This window comes from Mercenaria mercenaria, chromosome 13 (genome assembly GCF_021730395.1).
Source record: "Mercenaria mercenaria strain notata chromosome 13, MADL_Memer_1, whole genome shotgun sequence".
Classification (NCBI taxonomy): domain Eukaryota; kingdom Metazoa; phylum Mollusca; class Bivalvia; order Venerida; family Veneridae; genus Mercenaria; species Mercenaria mercenaria.
This window is the reverse complement of record NC_069373.1, coordinates 58,046,869-58,068,358: the sequence shown is the minus strand read 5'-3', so window position 1 is coordinate 58,068,358 and position 21,490 is coordinate 58,046,869. Positions and strand designations below refer to the sequence as shown.

Sequence of the window (21,490 nt, the reverse complement as noted above, 5' to 3'; positions counted from 1 at the left end):
CAATTATCTATTTACTCATAACATGAAAATCCCTTTCCAGCAGAACTCCATACAATTTTATAACTCATATTCAGGTCAGTCCCAACATAATTTTATAAAGTTCTTTAAAATAAGAAACTTTAATTCATTGCAAATTGATTACACTACAAATCACAGTTATTACATTATCATTAATCAACTGGAAATTATTTAAGAGTAGTGTTGTACAAGTACGGGATACACTTGTATCTCCACCTCCTGTATGTTGCTTTTGTATAAAGTATTCAAAAATGATATAAATTAGTGTATAATTTGTTCATTTATCGGCTTGATAAAGATATCATGATTTTACCCCGTAAAAATGCAAAAGACAGCTTACCTGAATAACTTTAAGACTGCAGTAACACTTAAGAAATTCGCTGAACCGTTTGTTTACTTTTTATTGATAAATTAAACAAAATGACAAAAAATTTGTAATGATATCTTAAAAATAAAATGAACTGAACAACCAACAAAAAGACAGTTTTAGTAAATGTAAAAGATACGCTCAACCTTTACGGATAGTATCAGTCACGTAAGTTCAGGTCTGATTTCTAAATGGTGACTTTCAGCAACCGCTGCATGGGGTTACGGCTTCCTGAATCAGGTCTAATTTTTAATAGTGGCATGGTAAAACGCAATCTCTTTATTCCGAAACCACAAGCACTCTCCAAGGCCGAACGTACACATATCATCAGAAAGATATGAAAATTCGACAACTCATGGCCGTGTTCGCTCTGTCTTGTATCTGATATGGCCCAAATTGAAGCTTTTGTATTTTGATAAGAACAGGATGATTCAAAATAATTATACAATTCTTATACACTAAGTAGCATATATTCCGCCGAAAACATCCCCCTAAACCTAATACCCATGTACATCGAAATCCCGTCCCATTCGAAATCCTTCTAATCCGAATTACCATCTACAATGTACACAAAAATCCCCTCTAAACCGATGTTTGGCGGTTGTTTGATTTAGAGAAGATCAACAGTAGGCTGTTTCACAATGTAATGTATATCGTATAAAGTAGAAAAAGGGGGAACTCCACAGATCGCTCAACACGACAAAAACGAAAATGTTGCAGGCTCGTATTCATCATCATAAATCATGTATGCCCTTGATGTCACATCACTGAACGGTGGTAAGTTAAATGTATGTCCATAGTTGGTAAACGTAACATTAACGGTACCACTCATCTGCCGCTCAGTATCCCGGATATGGAGGCGGAGGCTCTGAAATAATGGTAATATAACATAGTATGTCGAAAAAGGCATAAATAGGCCATAGTGCGAAAATTACTGTTCCACACAGACACCTATAACCGCCTCGGTAGCCTAGTGGTAGAGCGTCCGCTTCGTGTGCGGGAGGTCGTGGGTTCGATTCCCGGCCGCGTCATACCAAAGACGTAAAAATGGTACTAGCAGCTTCCTCGTTTGGCGCTCAGCATTAATGGGATAGTGCTAGGACTGGTCAGCCCGTTGTCAGTATAATGTTACTGGGTGGGGTATCATGCCACGTGTCTACGGCGTGATATTCCAGTGAGGCAGCACTATAAAGGTGGGCATCGTGCTCACTGTTTCAAGTAGACACCGTCGTTTATATGACTGAAATATTGTTGAAAAAGAAGTTAAACCCGAACACACATACATCTCTTTTCAGACCCAAGTAATGACGTCATCAAAATGGCGACAATTTCAACACGTTTGAAGTAGTCAATATCAGTAATAGGTTTGATATACGTAAATGTAAGTTTTCATAATAGCACAAGCTGTCATATAATCTAAATAAAGACAAACTAACTCATGTATACTAATAAACTTTGATAATGTGGCAGTTGAGTCCAATATGTCCAGGGATGTTCAAAGATAATCCGTCATAGATCTAATGTAATAATAATAATAATAATAACTTTATTTTCTGAAGGTGACATACTAAGAGTACAAATACAGATATTTTACAACTTATTTCCAGTATGGCCTTCAACTGATATACATTCACACATACACACAATCATACAGTCAATTTATAATTTAACATTTAAACAAAAATACACATATCAGAATTACTTAAATTTTCTCGACAAACACGTCTCAAATTAAAGAAGTCTTAAATAAACGTAATGTAACAATAACTATGTTTTAAAAGAATTACCATGCGTCACAAAGATTATACATGACAATTAAGATACATACAAAAAAGAAAGTCTGTCCCGTAAGATAATAAATAGTTCCAGATTTGAATAATAAGATAGTATGAATATTATTATTATTATTGGAATAGAATACAGTAACATCAATTCAACAAAATTCTTGTAATTACAAGTAATTTATTGCTTAAAACTATTTTAACAAGAGAAAATTCTTTAAATTATGCTTGAAAGTAGTTATATTATTATTATGAAGTTTAATGTAAGAAGGAAGTGAATTCCATATGTGTGCAGCTTTGTAGCTAAATGTTTGTTTCAGGTAGTTCGTTTTAGGTTTAACAATAGAAAGATCCATGTTTTCGATTGAGCGCAGACTGTAATGATCATTATGAACAAAATGTAGTAAATCTGAAATGTATATAGGACAATCTCCTCTTTTACTTTTGTACACTAATAATGAAATATGGTATTTGCACCTGTTCTCAAAAGATAGAAGTTTTGAATTTCTTAATATTTCATCAAAGTTGCTACACTTTGATTTTGTAATTATTTTTATAGCGCGTCTCTGCAAAGATGTAATTTTAACAGTGTCCGATTTGTGACAAAGTCCCCAGACATTGCAACAATACTCCATGGTTGACATAATATATGCACTGTAATACAATAGTTTCATCTCATCTGTTAAGAAAAATGCAATTCTTCTAAAGCAAATATTGGATTTACCTGTACTGGAAAATATTCAGTGTCGATTGGATTTAGGTTAACTGCCACATTATCAAAGTTTATTAGTAGAGGCCTATGTGTAGAGAAAATAAGTAAAACAAATTCATAAAAAAAATTGTACCGCATATGAAAAAATACAAATAAAGTTAAGCTTAGTGCAAAAACTGCATATGATGTGAGTGTTGTTTTAACAGTCATATGCACATACATGCTTTAGAAAAATATTTGTAAATAAAGCAAATATTGTTTTTACAGTCATAAACACAAATTCTTTTGAAAAAAAATATGCAAATAATTTTGTAAATATTGTTCTTCAGTCCTACACAAATTATTTTGAAAAATATATGCAAATAATTTAAGAATAATTGAGCCGCGCCATGTGAAAACCAACAAAGTGGCTTTGCGACCAGCATGGATCCAGACCAGCCTGCGCATCTGCGCAGTCTGGTCAGGATCCATGCTGTTCGCTTTCAAACGCTATTGCAATAAGAGAAACAGTTAGCGAACAGCATGGATCCTGATCAGACTACGCGGATGCGCAGGCTGGTCTGGATCCATGCTGGTCGCAAACCCACTATGTTGGTTTTCCCGTGGCACGGCTCAATTGTCATTTGTTTAATAATATTGCATTGCATATCACATATATGAAAGTATCATATTGATGCAAATATTCATACAAAGGGGTTGGGACAAAAGTTATTTGAACATTATCAACAACCCTTCCTAGATAAATGTCATTACTCGTATACTAATAAGATAAACAAATCGACAAAGGTAAGCTATACGTTTTACATGAAATTAATACAAATGTAAATTTTTAGAATAAAATGCTTACTAACGTTAATTTAATGTTAAAACTTTTATTCACACTAATCAAACTATCAGAACAAAATAAAACAAGTCGCCATTACAGCAATTTTTTTGGTGTTTTTGAATAATAAGTGTAATGTGTTACTGAATACTAGCACTTTAATTCAATACCTGAAGGGGGCTGATCATAAGCTTGCGGGGTCAAGGAAGGCTGGTCCCCGGCCACTGGCATGTGTTGATATACGGGATTATGTACTTGGTACCCTGCATACGCTGACGGATTTGGTGTATATTGTTGCTGCGGCTGGATACCAAGCTGATTCGGCACCGGATATTGCTGTGGATTTGTAGCCTGGTTTGCGGAATCATGTGTTTGATTCACAAACTGGTTCCCCTGTTGAGCCTGGGAATGGTACTGTACTACGGTAGCTGCAAGTTCAAAATTAATAGGTTTATAGTTATTGAATTAACAAAAGGCAACTTTACTGATTATTCAATTTTTCACATTACAACACCAGACTTTTGCATTATTTTTTTTGGAGCTTAGTTTCAATTCTGGTCATGACTGGTCACAGAAAAAATATACAAAAAAACCCAGTATATTTGTTTTGGACATAATATGAATATAAAACAAAAAAACTTATAGAGCTGTTCAGCTGTATATGCACTAGACTCCATCAAAATTTATACTGAAATTATTCTGGATTATTACTACTTATATAAATTCCTGGTCAATAAATTGTGCTTTTCACCGGTCAATAGTTCAATGCAAGTTTATTGGCTAAAGTAAGGAAAAAATTAGAAAAGAGTTTAATACACTTAGATACACATTAATACAAATGTACTACTGAAGATCTCTTTTGATTTTGTCTTAAAGTGGCATGCCTCCAGATTTTGCGAAAAAATAACCTTTCTTTCAAATTCAAGTTTTGGTCATATTATGAACATTAGAGTATGAATTTTTGTTTCTAAATTATTTTAAATATTCCAAATCAAGAAAAAATGATGACCGCGTCGGGAATCGAACCCCGGACAGCCGCGGCAATAAAGACATTTTCCCGTCGTCGTAACTAATAGCTCTATAGCTGAAGTAGTTAATAATGACTTCAAAATATAGATATTTATAATCTTGACAGTTTACCTGGAGTAAAAGCGTGACAAACGCTTTTCGATTTTCATCGTAAAAAGTAGTAAAAACAGCGAATTCTCATGTGTTTCCGTAAGGCTAGTCAGTAATTAAGTTTTAAAGCCTTCTTGAAATATAGCATTTATTTCAAGGTATCTAAAAATATATTTTTTGTTGTTGTCGAAGAATCTGGAGGCATGCCGCTTTAAAGATACTAAAGTGATATAAAAAGAATCATCATGTATGACTTACGTGCACCATACTGAGGTTTGGGAGCTGAACTTGGACCAGCCTTTGCACAAACACAACTTATCACAATCACGAGAAAAATAAATATTCCGACTATTACACCGACCACAGTGCCGACAGAATTTGAGTTATCATCATTATCATCATAATCCGACGACCATGATGTCCAAGAGGACCAAGTCGTGGTATACCGACTGGTAGTAGTCACTGCAATGAAAGGACAATTAAAGATGAGTAGCAGCTGTCACTGTTATCCATATTAGTCGGTGACAAACGGAAAAGAAATGAATATTGATGCAAAATTCAGGAACACTGTTTAGAAAGGGCAATTCACAAAGCATCAACATATGCTCACATAATAACAAAATTATATATGAGTCGCACCATGACAAAACAAACATAGTGCGTTTGCGACCAGCATGGATCCAGACCAGCCAGCGCATCTGCGCAGTCTGACCAGGATCCATGTTGTTCGCTAACGGTTTCTCTAATTGCAATAGGCTTTGAAAGCGAACAGCATGGATCCTGACTAGACTGCGCGGATGCGCAGGCTGGTCTGGATCCATGCTGGTCGCAAAGCCGCTATGTTGGTTTTCTCATGGCGTGGCTCATAATTATATTACTGCTTACCGACATATTTTTTTGTAAACAATTTCACATGAACTGAAGCATCTTGTTGTATATATGCGTACTGATATTCGACAGCCGAAACACTGTTCCTATCACAAAGAGGTTTCAAGTAGAAATCTGAACAAGTGTGGTCCTGAAACAAGAAAAAATAAAACAAAATATTTAAACACAGAGCGACCTTGCTTCTAATTAAACAAAACACTGCTTACATTACTGATACATTACATAGTCTGATGTACGAACTTGAAAGGATGCGTTTAGCCGAGTATAAATATCAGCTGTCAAAATGTTTATTTTTTTTTCTTTTCTTTTTTTTTTTAAATCATCAAAATACATTACAAGTGCTGCTCCGTCGCCCAAGACCCAAACCCTCTCGAAAGTACTATATTGCGAGTATAATCAACTTGGTAGTATATTCTACGATCTAGTAAAATGTATGTCTGAAAGATTTTATACCTACTTTTTTCATAATCGGCCTGTTGAAATAAGCCTATGTCGGGTATCGAACCTGGGCCACCGCGGCAATAAAAACGATCAATGGACGATGGGGGGCTGCGTATTTAACGATATAGACAGGGCTTATTTACAATTAAGACAGTTTATCTCAAGTAAAGCGTTACAAACGCTTTTCAATTTTCAATGAATAAACAGTAAAAACAACTAACTCTCATGTGTTTCCACAACATATAGTCTGTCAATAATTAAGTTTCAATATTGCATTGATTTCCTGATACCTAAAACTATTTTTGTAGTCTTACGATCTGGAGGCCAGTGCCTTTGATAGGTATAGTATCACCAAGGGTAAATGTTTGTTATTGTCGTTGTTTACAATAAGTACTTACTTTTCCGTAGGAGTATCGCTTCCAGCCGCCAATGTGATATTTAAGATGCATCGCACAGTCAACATCAAGATATGCTGTCCCTTCATTTTGGATACAAATCATGTCCCTAGCGTTATAATTTGTTACATTTATCACACATAATGATAATATATCCCCCAGGTCCGCTCCTTCATAGTCCAGGTAGAGCACTTTCTCTACAGTGAGATCGACCGAACGTCCACATTGATCCTTTGTTACAAGTATCCGCAAAGCTAAAATAATAATAGTAGTCAACCTGAAATATCGTTCCATTTCATTTATTTTAAGGGGGGTGGGGGGGGGGGGGCGTGGTAAAATCTTCTCACAAGTCATCTATTGGTATGCTTTACTGGACTGAAGGCCATTTTTTTCAAAATTATTAAATATTTTGTTTGATATCCAGTTAACCTAACTAGTGTTTTTGGATTCCTCGCTAGTTTCAACATGTTCAAGTAACAAACAACTTCCCTACATGAATCATATAGGTGGAAAAGGAATGACTATTGACACACGGACTTAACTTAATTATCACGAACAAAACATATACATGTCCGCCTCGCCAGTGCTTTGAACATAACCATTCAGACTGGAAGCTTTGTGCTCTACCCAATGAGCCGACCTGCCGGCCAATATATTCAACAATAAGCCTAGGTACATAACTCACAACATATTCGAGTTTATATTTCATGTTCGAAAGTTTCTATAATTTCCATTCAACATGGTGAAATATACATGCAATATCATTATTTTAATAGTAGCGTAATATTAATACAATCAAGCCTGTTTATAAAAGCTTCCCCTTGGGAAATAATTAAATTGTGTTGACAGCAGATTTCCTCGGCCTATTTCATTCAGTTAGTTTTCGTAAACATCATGTTTGTAAACATTAAAGATAGCGTTTTGTAACCTTTACTCGGGGTTCCATATTTTAATTTGTCTTGTATAAGAAAACCGTGAGCTCAAGCTAAAACAAAACATAATCAAAAAGTAGAAAGGTAATTTGCAAGTAGAGAAGATTTGGTTTGAAAACGTGTAAACACGTATGACCTAGTAATCGAACTGTAATAGGTATAATGGACGCAACTTGACCCCGATGGTTGACCTTTGTATTATAATACATAACGAGGCACAACTTATTATTGAAAAGGTGTCTACGTAAAACGCCGTATACAAACTCATTCTATATAAATATACACGGCCGCTCTAAGCACCCCTCATTTCTACAATGAAATTATCGATATGAATAATCAGCCTAAGGTCAACCATCGCGGTCAAGTTGCGACTACTATAGAACAACGTGTATGTAGGTAGCGTAGTTTCCTATCGCGGTTTGACTACGAATAAGATTAGTGTGTTCGTAAAGAGTCCGTAGATTTTCCTTTCCTGGGTAGACTACAATACTGTAAAGCTGTCTTAAAGTGTATCTTTACACTTTCTCGCTCTGTATCAGTTAATCCAAATCTTGGGTTTTGAGACTGCATGAAATTGAACGGTAGTCGGGGTCATGACCCCCAGGCAGATCGAACAGGGGCATAAAATTTATTGATAATACTATGTTCTCAAATGCTCTAAAACCAATTACTTACAGCCTTACAAGAAGCACTAACTAATCTGTAAGGAAAAGTCTACCGCTTTTATTCCCATTTCATACGTTGTCAGAATGGTTTCATAGGAAAAACTGCATATCGCCTTCTGTACAGTGTTGGAATGCAGAAAATTCAATGATCTGTCCGATTAGACCCACATTGGCTTTGAAATAGTTAACGGTTAATTTATAACAAATTGAATTGTTTTAACAAAATATTCTCACATACATTATGTGATAAAATATGCAAATTCTATCTCCACCCATTGTAAGTGATCCTAATTTAATAATTATAATAAGAACATAGATCTACACTATTGTTTAGCACTTAAAACAATTAACAATTACCTGTAGAAATCGGCAAGAAGAACACAACCACTTTAAACACTTTGAAACTCATCTTGGCATCCATTACGATCCTCGATAATTGAATGTTTGTGCTTCTTTCGCAATACTGGATGCATAATCATACCAATACCACTGTTTTGAATGCTGAACAGGGAGAGCAAACGTCTTCCGCTTTTATCAATAACAAATCTTATCAAAACCACTGTTTTGAATGCTGAACAGGGAGAGCAAACGTCTTCCGCTTTTGTCAATAACAAATTTTATCAAAACCACTGTTATGAATGCTGAACATACAGGTATATTACAAAACAATATGATACGACAAAAACCCTCTTTACAATAAGGCCTTCAAGCACAGGAAAAGTACATAGAAATAGTGGATTAAGATGCATCTCTTGAGCGTTTTTAAAAAAATAAAATTTCAAACTACAACCACCACATTAACAGGTACAAAACCACAATTTTAGAGTAATAGAAATATATCATTTTACACATATATCTATATCAGTTCCATAAATATTCTTCTATCAAATTGTATTTCAAAGTTCCTTAGTTCGTTTAAATTCCTTATTTTTGCATTCTCCATATTCGCTCCATTGAAAATTATGACATTCATTATGTATGAACCGATAATATCGCTTCAAACTGCCGCCCGCATGTAGTCAGGATGACGTCACAGTTGTTCTGGCCGAAGCGTATTTCAATGTTAAATACAGCAAGACATGTAAAATTCTAAAAAAAAAATGTATGTCGAAATAATGTTATCAAAAAGGTGGATTCTATATGAAATAAGGAATAACCTGATTTAGAGTTCAACCTATAATGAACACTACCCGGTTCGGTCAAACCCACGCGGAAAATCCACAATGGGGTAAAATTATGCTAAATGGGTTAAAACTCTTAAATCTAATAATGTTGTTATACATTAATTATATATGGTGTTACGAATTTTTAGTCTGATGTAGAGTGAACAATTTTCTAACCATTTTGAATGGAAATATTATTAGTAACTGTCTTTTCTCAATTTGATACTGTTCTAACTGTTATTAACTACATAAATCATAGATTTGATTTCTGTAACAAATCTTGCATTATTAGTAGCTATCTTTTGGAATCTTTATTGCTCTTTTCAGTCTATTACATGTGTACCGAGAACTGTCGATGCTTTCATAAATCTTAAGTCCAATCATTTACCCATTAGTATATAGAAAGCCTTGATTGGAGGCCCTTCTGTGAAATATAAGAATGTTAAACTTCTCTTCCGGTGACTTAAATAATTGTTTATTTGTACCGATTTTCTTTCACTTCATTTTAAAGGAGAGAGTTACGGGACGTGGTAATGGTTGACACGTTTTCACACGCGTCAGAAATATTTACAATTTTAAGTGTTTTAGAACGTTTTTGGACATATATTTGTCATTCAAAGTTCTGGAAATATGACATCTGACTATAAAGGTAGATATGCTGCTTTAGATGAAGGGTTTACGTCCGTCGTTAGAGAAAAGAAACGGAAACGACACTCTACAGGTGCCACGTCGGCAGGTCAGTCGCAATCTTCAACACATCGTTTTCCTTCCAAATCACAATTTGCCGATATGGATATGGACAATAAAATGTCTGCTATGTTTGAAATGATGCTTGACTTTGGCCAGTGTAATCAAAAACTTGAAATGTTGAACAATTTTTCGTATGCACAACACGCAGTGAATGAAGTCAGTGAGGCCCGTATTAGGCTATTAGAATACAAGTCGTTGGACTTAGAAACCAGGCTCTTACGGAGCAATCTCATATTTAACGGTTTCCCCGAGTCGAATATCGATGAGAGATGTCGTGATATGGTCTCTGAATTCCTGAAGGACAAATTTGGTCTTGACAGTGTTGCTATCGCCGACGCCTATCGTATTGGAAAAAGGAAAGTTGCGCGTGGGTTTGGCAATAGTAGCCCACGTAGCAGAGCTATTCTTGTAACATTCTGTGATTTGCGCGATATTGAAACTATCATGTCTAACGTCAGAGTCTTGAAAGGCTCCAAATTTGGAATTTCTCATGACTATCCGCTGGAGATAAGGGAAGCGCGCAAGGAACTTTGGCCTGAGTTCAAAAGAGCCAGAGATCAACATGGTTTCCGCAACGCCAGATTCGTGTTCCCGGCTGCTATACTTGTAAATGGGACTGTGAAACGCGACTTATTTCCCGGCTGGCACGCCATTCTACGTGGTTCGCGTAATTCCAATGTCAGGGCCCGGGTGGAGGAGAGTTATCAACGCTCAACTCGAATCTCTTCTCCATTAACCAGGGATGAGCAGAGTGCGCCACCCTCCCGTCAGCCAGAAAACACTAATATCCAGATGTCCGAATCTTCTGAATCTTCGGATGACGAACCGGTAACCTTAGGGGAACCTTCTCAGGTTCCAGTAGAAATTAACACTGCTCCTGGTTATTTACTTGGAGTCCACCCACCCATCCAGCAATCTGTACCTCCGGAACCCTCTGACAATGAAGATTCAAACATCGACAACAAAGCCTAGGATCACGTGGGGAACGTGACCTACTTCTGTGACAAATGTGTAAACTTGCCGTGTTCCTCCAACCAACTGTTTTGTATTCATCTTTCTGAAAAATATAAAAGTGGAATTAATTCTTTAACTTTTGGATCTAAAACAGTCAAAACTGGAAATGAGGAATTATTTGTCAATTTGGATTTAAACAAAAACTGTGAAAATGCATTCATCAGCAACTGTGAAAATCGTAAGTAAAATGAAGCTTGTGAAAATACTTCCACTAACTTTGAAAGTGCCACACTCAGTCATGAAAACGTTTTAACTTGTAATTTATCCATGGTAAATTCTGTATCAAGTAACTGTAGCCCAGCAGGTAATGAAAAACTTAAGATAGGCTCGCTGAATGTGTGCGGCCTTAAGGCCAGGCTTAACATTCCAGAATTCCTTGATATGATCTCTCAGTATTCTATTTTATGCATGGTAGAGACAAAACTAGATATGTATGATATTATTGACATTCCTAATTATACTTTTTTTTCAAAACCAAGGACAAAAAATGTGATAAGGAAATCTGGCGGAATAGGGTTTTTCGTTAAAAATTCTCTTTTAGATAATATTGAAATACTGCCAAGTGACAGTGACTACATTTACTGGCTCAAGATTAAAACAGATGAGTTACATTTTGTAATAGGGGCTATGTATGTACCGCCTGAGCAGTCGCGTTTTTTAAATGAGGATGAATATTTTCTGTTTGAAAATGATATTGCAAGCAAATGTATAGAATTTCAGAACGTCTTATTATTAGGTGACACAAATGGGCATACGGGCTCGCTACCTGACTATGCAGAGTTTGATGATTTTTTAATTAACCATTTTGATTTAGATGAAAATGTTTTTAACCAATATCGATTACTAAGCGATTTTAATATCCGACTTGATAGGTCATCCATGTGTACCAAAGTTGATAGGCTTGGACATAAGTTGTTAGACATATGCAGATATAACAATTTATTCATTCATAACGGAAGGATAGGCTCTGATCGCGATGGGGCATTTACATTCCGTAATCTATCGGTTATTGATTATTCTATTTCGTCACTTCCGGTTCTGCCCATGATTGAGGACTTTAAGGTTTTAGAAACAGATCCAATATTCTCAGATGGTCACTGTCTTTTAGAGATTTGTTTGAGTATGAATTGTACTCAGGCTAACGCAGCAAAAGAGAAAACAGCTTGTGACACACCGAATTCAATTCGCCCTCCGAAATGGGATAACAGAAACAAAACGATTTTTTTAATAATTTAAATACGTCACTTTTAGATGAAATAGACACAATGTTACGGAATGATAATACTGAAAATTCTAAATTACTTATTAATCAAGCTACCGAAAATATATCTCGTCTTTTTCTAACCTCAGCGGATTGCACTTTTTCCAATGCGAAACATTTTAGTAAAAATAAATCTAACAAACCATGGTTTGGGCCGCACTGCAAACGCGCAAGGAATAAATATAACAGGGCGAGAAAAGATTATCAGTTAAATAGGTCGATGTTAAATAAACACAGACTAAATGCGACCAGCCGAGCGTATAAACAAACAATCAATACCTACCTGAGTAAGCATAATCATAGTCATGAGAAAAAGTTACGCGACATGAGCTCACATAGACCGCGAGATTACTGGCGTCTTCTTAACAGTATTAATAAAAAGAAAACAGAAACAATGCCAAACATCGAGTCTTTTTATGACTATTATAAAACGGTAAATGAAACCCGGCACGAAAATTTTAATGAACCTTATGATGACTCGTTTGTTCCAAACATACATAATTTAGATTCGCTAAATAGACCAATTACAGCGGACGAAATCAGAAAAATGATTTCAAAATGTAAGAGAAATAAAGCGACGTCGCCCTTTGACAAAATATCGAACGAATACTTAAAAAGTACGACCGAATTGATGCTTCCCATTTACTGTTTGTTATTTAACAAAATCCTTGACACAGGTATCTTACCCGATATATGGCTAATCGGTTCTATTCAACCTATATTCAAAAACAAAGGTAGCCCACTATCACCAGTAACTATAGGCCCATAACTATTTTAAGCTGTTTAGGTAAACTTTTTACTTCGATACTAGATGACAGAATTAAACTATTTTTGAATGATAACACTTTGTTACATGAAAATCAGGCTGGTTTTAGAGCTGATTACTCTACGATAGACCATATATTTACACTAAATTTTTTAATAGAGAAGTTAAGATCAAGTAAGAAAAAGTTATTTTGTTGTTTTATTGATTTTTCTTCCGCCTTTGATCTAGTTTGGAGATCAGGTTTATGGAGTAAAATTTTTAAAAGTGGGATACGTGGTAAAATAACCAACATGTACCAAAATATTAAGTCTTGTGTCTCGGCAAATGGACAGACCTCTGATCTATTTGAAAGTCATTGCGGGGTTCGACAGGGCGAGAATTTGTCTCCGGTTATGTTTTCATTGTATTTAAATGATTTAGAAGACTTTTTATCCACGAAAAATGCAGGAATAAATTTAAATGCTGAAATTGACAACGCAGTCGTATTTCTACAACTACTGGTTTTACTTTACGCAGATGATACTATTGTTATCAGCGATAACGAAAAAGATTTCCAAAACAGCCTAAATGATTTTGCTTCGTATTGCCGCGCTTGGAAGCTCAATATAAATTTTACAAAGTCCAAAATTATTGTTTTCGGAAGTAATAAGCCACAGAATTATAATTTTCTGTTAGGTGAACAAGTGGTTGATGTCGTAAAAACATATAAATATCTAGGAGTGCTGTTCGCATCATCGGGTAGTTTCTTACAATGCCAAAAGAATATTGTTTCACAAGCAAATAAGGCAATGTTTGCACTTTTTTCAAGAATAAATAATCTAGATCTTCCCGTGGATCTTCAGTTAAAGCTGTTTGATCACACCATCTTACCAATACTAACTTACGGATGCGAAGTGTGGGGCTATAGTAATCTAGACATGATAGAAAATGTCCATTGTACTCTTTTACGTAAAATAGGAAAATGTATGAGCAGTACCCCTAGGTATATGCTGTATGCAGAATTTGGGCGATACCCAATTGAAATTATCATTAAAGCTAGAATGATAAAGTTTTGGAATAAAATACTCTTATCCAAGCATTCTAAAATTGTTTATATTTGTTATCAGAACATGATACAGTCTGTACACGCTTTTAAATGGTCATCTTGTATTAAGAGCATTCTAGACAATACTGGCTATTCCTGTTACTGGCTTAATCAGGCGACATTAAATTGTAAAGGTATCGATATTTTGGTTAAAAGGGTTCTAACAGACCAATTTAACCAGCAGTGGTCAACTTCCCTAACTGGATCATCAAAAGGTACAGGCTATAGCCTATTTAAAGATAACCTTCAGATGGAAAGCTATTTGTTGTCGTTGCCTTGCTCGCTCCGACTAAGTCTCCTGCATTTCAGAACAGGAAACCATCGACTTCCGGTTGAAACCGGGCGCTGGCGACAATCTCACGTTGCACATGAGGAGAGAAAGTGCCCACGGTGCCCACTTAACGATATTGGGGATGAAATGCATTACCTCTTAATTTGTCCTTTCTTTACAGCTCTTAGGAATAAATATATTCCTCATAGATTTTCCATAGACCAAATATCCTGAAATACAAAGAACTGATGACGTGCAAAAATGAAACAATTATTCATAATTTATGCTTATTTGTTAAACATGTATTGCGAGAATTTAAGTAATTTCCTATCTGTATACACACCTTTCTTAAACAGTGTTTACTATGTACCAAATGATTTAATAAGATTTAACAAACCAATGTAAGTCCATGCATTACGAATTCTTGTTCGTTTGTATTTCAGTCAAGAAAGAAAATAAAGTACCTTCGTGTAAGTCCACGCATTCCGAAATCTTAATCCATTTTGATATCAGCATAAGGAAAATGTACTTTCGGACTTATTTTGTTATTACAATTTAAGATAAACTCTCGATAGTAGCCTCCATTCATAAACTGTACACGTGGATTCCGTGATCTTCGCGCGCCCTGCGAACTCGTCCAATCAAAACAGAGTATATGCAAACCTAGCTACTTCTATATTACACAACAAAAATAACGTGCCATATAATTTGAAAGCAATGTTTGTTTTTTGTTGTTTTATTTTTCAACTTCTATTTTTGCTTTTGTCTCTTATTTCTACTTGTTATTTAAATCTGACATTATGTTATTGATATTTTTCATCGTATAGTATCAATTTTTTCTATTTAAAGTGTCTTCTTGATTTGATCACTTCCCCTTCAGAAATTACCACTCCCGTATGAACCTTATCAGTTATGTGTATTTATTTGTTCACATGTATTTACACCATGTAAACTGTGACTCTGAATAAAAGTATTGACTTGACTTGACTTGACTTTTCAGGTTAACCGAAACTCTGTCGGTAACTTATGTAATTTGTTTGCTCTACAATGTTATATAAACCGGGTACTTAAAAAAGCAAGAGAATGGGAGAGCTAAGCTAAAAAATGAGTTGAGTTGGGCTATATATATTCAGATTTTGCAACTAAATAATTATGTATCAATAACATTATTGCTGCGATAGTTTGTTGCGGAATCTTTTGGACAACTCATGTTACAGCTTGAATAAAACGGCAGTCTGTCATTTATTTCATCAGCTAGAACGGAACTTTCGACCCTAGATTTAAACTCCAACCGGTATTTATTTTGACAGCTAGATTAAAACTAAAACTAGCCATTTGTTTTGACAGCTTCAATGGAAATCCAACCAGTCATTTATGTAAGCTAGAATAAACTTGACATCTATCTGATTTTAACCAGTCATTTTTCTGGCTAGAATGAAACTCCAAACAGTCATTTATTTTGCCAGCCACTGATTAATGGATCGTATGGTCGTGACGTAGATCCCCAGGCGACATATGCATGACGATTTGATAGAAGGTCAGAGACCAACAATTAAAAAAAGTACAGGGAACTAACAGGGAATAAGGTAAGTGTATACCTGGGAATAAGGTAATGTTTGTCCATTCTGATTGGTCAGTCATGTAAACAAACCATAGAATTGATTCTTCTTTTCAAAACTGATTTTTTTGCTGCATTTACAGTATATTATCATACATTTTGACCGAATTTGCTAGAGTTAATGGGTATTGAAAAAAAAATTGTCAAACGAATTTCTCCCGCCATGCGCACGATATAAACAGGGGTCATCTCATTCACACGACAATTACTTAGGTCAGGGAAAATACCATGGAATTATTGATAATTTCATACATTTAAGTACAATCATACAAGATATATCTATGATATCTGAAAATAACGTCGTGACAAATTACGTCTACAGTGTGATTCAAAGAGATACAAGATACAAGAAGATTCATTTAACGTCGGATAAGTACAAACATAAAGAAAATTATAACACTAGCTTAGAGCTATTTTCCGACAAAAGTCCTATTCAGAAGCTTTTAGGCTTGAAAATGTGACTTGCCGATTTCTCAACCATCATTTTATCAATTTTTGTCATTGTATTATAATTTTGTTACAGAAATTTTCTCATTAAACCGTTAGCATAAACGGCGTATGATTGTAATATTTCACACGGTCATGATGAATACAAAATAAGCAATCAAATAGTAAGATAATGAAATGAATTGCGAAACTGTACCTAAATTATTCATAAATCAAAACTGTATTTAAGTACATCCAAATATTATAAATCCTTTCTTCAAAGATAATTTTTTAAATTAACTCCTTCAAATGTTGAATATCCAAACTGGTAATAATTTGTTATTAAGAAATACAGGAAAATTTTCAATAAGTTATTGTATTATGGAAGCTAGATTCTGTAACTTTCATGTACGACTAAGAATATAAAACAAAACATTCTGGAAAAAACAAAAACAATATAGACTTAAAAATTATCAGTATTGTTGTAGAACATTCTGATACACCAAAGAATATAACAAACTTATTTACATGATGTCTCAAAATTAAGCCAATATACAATGATTCATCAATATTAAAGTTAAACGATTTTCCATTGCTAGATGTCAAAAAATAAGAACTTTGTACATTATATCCTAATATGTAAACGTACATAGTGTAATTAATGTTTTAATTGATATTGTATTGAGTATACTGACTAAAGGTTTTAACATAGGTTTAATAGTGCACATTCAATGCGTGCGTACACGCATGTAGGAGAACTAATCCCAACCGTATAAATGCCTTTTTACCCATTAAAACTTAACGCTCACCAAAATATTTCTTAAGATTATATTGCGAAAAACTATTGCTTATCTTTTTACTGTTTCATATGCATTTGGAATTTGTGTAGCACTTTTTCAATACTTTGAAGGTAACTAAAGGTATTGGCCTACCTGACACGAAGCTGGTTTTAGGTCCATAAAATGACTGGTTTAGCCTTAGAACGCTCTCGTCTTAGGATGGAGGACCCCAGTTATAGTAAGCATTCAGCTCTATTACCTGTAATGCAATGTGTTGGCTTAAAGCGGTGCTTGGCGTTTGACCCAACCCTATATTAATATATATAATTAATGTTAGTAATTTTGTCTCATTTCTTTCCGATATTAAAAGAAAAAGAAAAAGGAAAAAACATCTTCCAGGAATACATTTTCAATTTTTAGAAAGGAAATTGACGAATTCATACATTGGTTCATTCTCAAATAACATTTGTGATGCACATAAGAAGACATGCCCGTTTTATAGGTGGTCTACGTGATAAAGAATCTGTTCAATGGACACATATTTAGTTGGTTCATTGCCTTAGCAACGCATTGGTTCTAAATCAGTCGAGACATATCCAATATGTCTAACTAGGTACATGTATATACTAAGGAGGTCCTTATCTTTGCGAAGCACAAACTATATACACGTGAACCTTTACCTGAATTATACTTGACTATACTCAGGTTACGAAAATATTCATGCCTTGATAAGAATCTCTTTAATAAACCCTAAAAAGATATCCTATACAGAAATCGGAAGTTTTGCAGCTGTAAAACGTTTGTAAAAGACCTGTATTTTAAAATTACAACTGTAAAAGACCTGTAAATGGAAAAATGACCAGAAATACAGTTGAAATTTACCATTGTTAAATATGCAGTTCTCAGAAATACAGCTGTAGAACTTACAGTTGAAAGTAACAGCTGTAAACTTAAAATGGTTATGTTTCAAAATTACAGCTGTAACTATTTTTGAGGGAAACATAAGAATTGTCAGCCATCTTTAATGCATTTTAGGGGTTTAACTGAAGTTCACTTCACAGCGAGACCACGTCCTCTTAGACATTAGAGGAGTATTTGTTTGTTTGTTTTGGGTTTAACGCCCTTTTTCAACAATACGTCAGTCATGTAACGGCGGGCAGTTAACCTAACCAGTGTTCCTGGATTCTGTACCAGTAAAAACCTCTTTTCCACAAGTAACTGCCAACTTCCCCACATAAATTATCAAAGGTTCAGACACAATGTCTTTTATCAAATCGTCACGGAGAACATACGCCCGCCCGGGGATCAAACTCTCGGCCCCGCGATCCGTAGACCAACGCTCTCCCTACTGAGCGGGCTCAGTCATGGAGTAAGTGCAACTGTTTTATGTAATATAGTTCCGAAAGGACATGCGAACAATTTTCACTATATTTGAAGTTGATAATATAGAAGTGTAAATATACAGACATAATTTTATTTCTCCTAGTTATTGCGATGCCTCTTACGAATTGCAACACTAATTTGGTGGCAACACTGATTTAGAGCGGATGTTTCATTGCGAGGAAATATATTAGAATGGGAGATAAACACTACACAGTTAAAAAGTAAGATATAAATATAAATAAAAACGAAAGTAGCATATTACAGGTTCTAAATATAGATATACAAATGCATCATTACGATTTATCGTGTGTTTTAAATGCTAGAAATTTATAGATACACTGATTCAACTGGCATTGTATTACCTGATAAAAAAGGCGAGATAAAATGTGGTTAAATATCATCTTATTAAAATACAGTTGCAACTCAATTAATTTTTTAAAATTCTTATACGTGCAAGTATGTAAATTATAGAACATTTTAAGTGTTACATTGGCTCTGATATGGTATATAAATATGATTTTAGAAACATGAAGTAGAGGCGGGACAAAAAACTTAAACCCTATGTGGTTGCTCCTGAACACGAATCACTTATGTACACTATGCTATTGAAAATGAATTATAAATATACCTGAGCCACGTGCCGGGCTTGATAAAAAGCACAATGAATAAACATGGGTTTGAATACCTGAGCCACGTGCCGGGCTTGATAAAAAGCACAACACCATGTGGCTGCTGTAATCAATGTCAAAACTGTTTTGTTCTGTAAATAGGTTGGTTGACTAGCTCTTGTATTATCCGCAAATATCTATTTAATCTTCAAATGAACAACAACAACACGCAAAATAAATATAGTTTTTCAACGTGTTTCACATAAGAATAATGTGTACAACAGACGTCACAAACGTTGGCGAAAAAACTTGACGTAACATATGTAAAGGGTACCGAACACGCTTTAGGATATAAGAATACAATAATTCACTATAGTGAATATATATAAAAATAATAGGGAACACCGAAAACATGTTGTTGTCGTTGTTGTTGTTTTTGTTGTTTTTGTTTATTTTATTTTTTTTAATTGCCACACTTGAATATTTCGTATGTTTGTTTTCTTATTAGACTAATCACAGTTGATTGTTCATTCAATATTTACATAGATATGTTTATTTTATGCAAGCATCAAATATTTTATTGTGGTAGTCAAATACCTGTTTAGTTTTTCATTCATATACTCTTTATTTCCGCCTTTCAGCGATTACCACATATGTAACAAGAAACATGTATAACGTATTGTACATAATGATAAGAAATATACATACATCTATTTTTAAATGTCATGGACAGTTGACTGTATATATAAGAATTTATATACATGTACAATTAATTGTTAAAGCATCGTTTTAAGCAGTCATATCTCAGAACAAAATGAAGGATTCTAAGTGACATAAAGTACAAATATTTTCAACTGAGTAAGTAACCCAGGAAGAGTTTACTATAAATACAATTGATAGGCAAGAAAATAAAATAAGTATTGTTTTCCACAATAGACATATGAATAATGAGTACATTAATTTTCAGAACTCCTTTCCACATGATGTTTACAATGATAATGCTTCAATATTGAATATGGAATCCTAAAGCTTATCGAAACGAAATATAAGCTTTTTAGGGTAGGTAACACTGATAATGCTTTGATATTATTACTTTTCTATAGCTTGACAAACTACTTGTTTATTAGACAATTTGGTTAGACTAAGTCAACATCGGATATACAATCACGTATAAGTTTACAAGCACACTGTATGAGCTTTTTGTGGAGCACTTCATCTATTATTTATTTTATTAGAGTCTCATCCATTTACATTTTATACACATATACAAACAATAAAAATCACATATCATACAAGTAAGTAAATGGCCATTCTATATAGAATTACAAGAGACTATTTAAAAATAGTACATTACACTATTAAAATCACTGTAAAACTATTGCAAGTGTATTGTGTTGCATTTAGTGTTGTGTTCATTTCAAGTGGTGCATGTTTGTGTGTGTGTGTGCTTGTGTGTGTGCGTGTGTGTACTGAAGTTGTGTGTATGTGTATACTATGTTGTGGTTTTGTTGTGCATGCATGTATTGTTTTATTCTTTATTTGGGTCTCATCTTTATGCAAACATGTAAGTGTACAATTCAATTATACATAAATAAAACTAAGTACATAGCCGCTCTATAAGCAGGACTATAAGAGACTGTATCAGCTGTGACACCACTTGCTCCAATGCACCTGGGACCCACCACTCAGAAACCATAAATGCAACCCAGAGCTGTCCGTAATACAGCACGCTTGACCTTTCTCAGTGCCTGACTCTTAATTAATAGTTTAAAAAAGGCATAATTCTACCAAAATTCAAATAAGAGTTATGGAGGTTGTTTCTCCTGGTGTAGACTACTATAATAATTACTACTTTAAGCTTCAAGTCAAAATCTTTAATAGTGACAATAATATGTAACTTTTCAGAAACTTTATCCAAAACCACTACATTACAATTAAAGGGGCATAATTCTGTCAAATTCAAATATAGTTATGATGATTTTCACTCCTGTCGTACACTTTGATAATCAACACGTATTTAGATTTCAAATCACAGACACTTGACTTTATCCGCATGGGCGACTGCAATAGCTCTACATATCCTTCGAAAAGACGAGCTAATAAATTCATGAAATTTCTTCAGAGTCGTGCATTCCAAATGCGCCACAGCAAGAAGGGGCCATTTTGCCTCTTACAATACAATATGATGCACTTTGAAAGGTACATAATAAAGTTGATTATATAATC

General features: G+C 34.5%; 1 protein-coding gene across 1 annotated transcript; it reads right to left on the bottom strand.

The window, feature by feature from the left end:
* Positions 1-401: 401 nt before the first annotated feature.
* LOC123529155 (uncharacterized) lies at positions 402-8,657 on the bottom strand. Its single transcript, XM_053521935.1, has 6 exons — positions 8,499-8,657; positions 6,548-6,798; positions 5,706-5,838; positions 5,079-5,282; positions 3,872-4,129; positions 402-1,253 (listed from the first exon to the last, which is right to left on the bottom strand). Exons 1-6 carry the CDS (start codon positions 8,560-8,562, stop codon positions 1,225-1,227), a joined length of 939 nt encoding a protein of 312 aa, XP_053377910.1. The 5' UTR covers positions 8,563-8,657; the 3' UTR covers positions 402-1,224.
* Between the last annotated feature and the right edge of the window lie 12,833 nt (positions 8,658-21,490).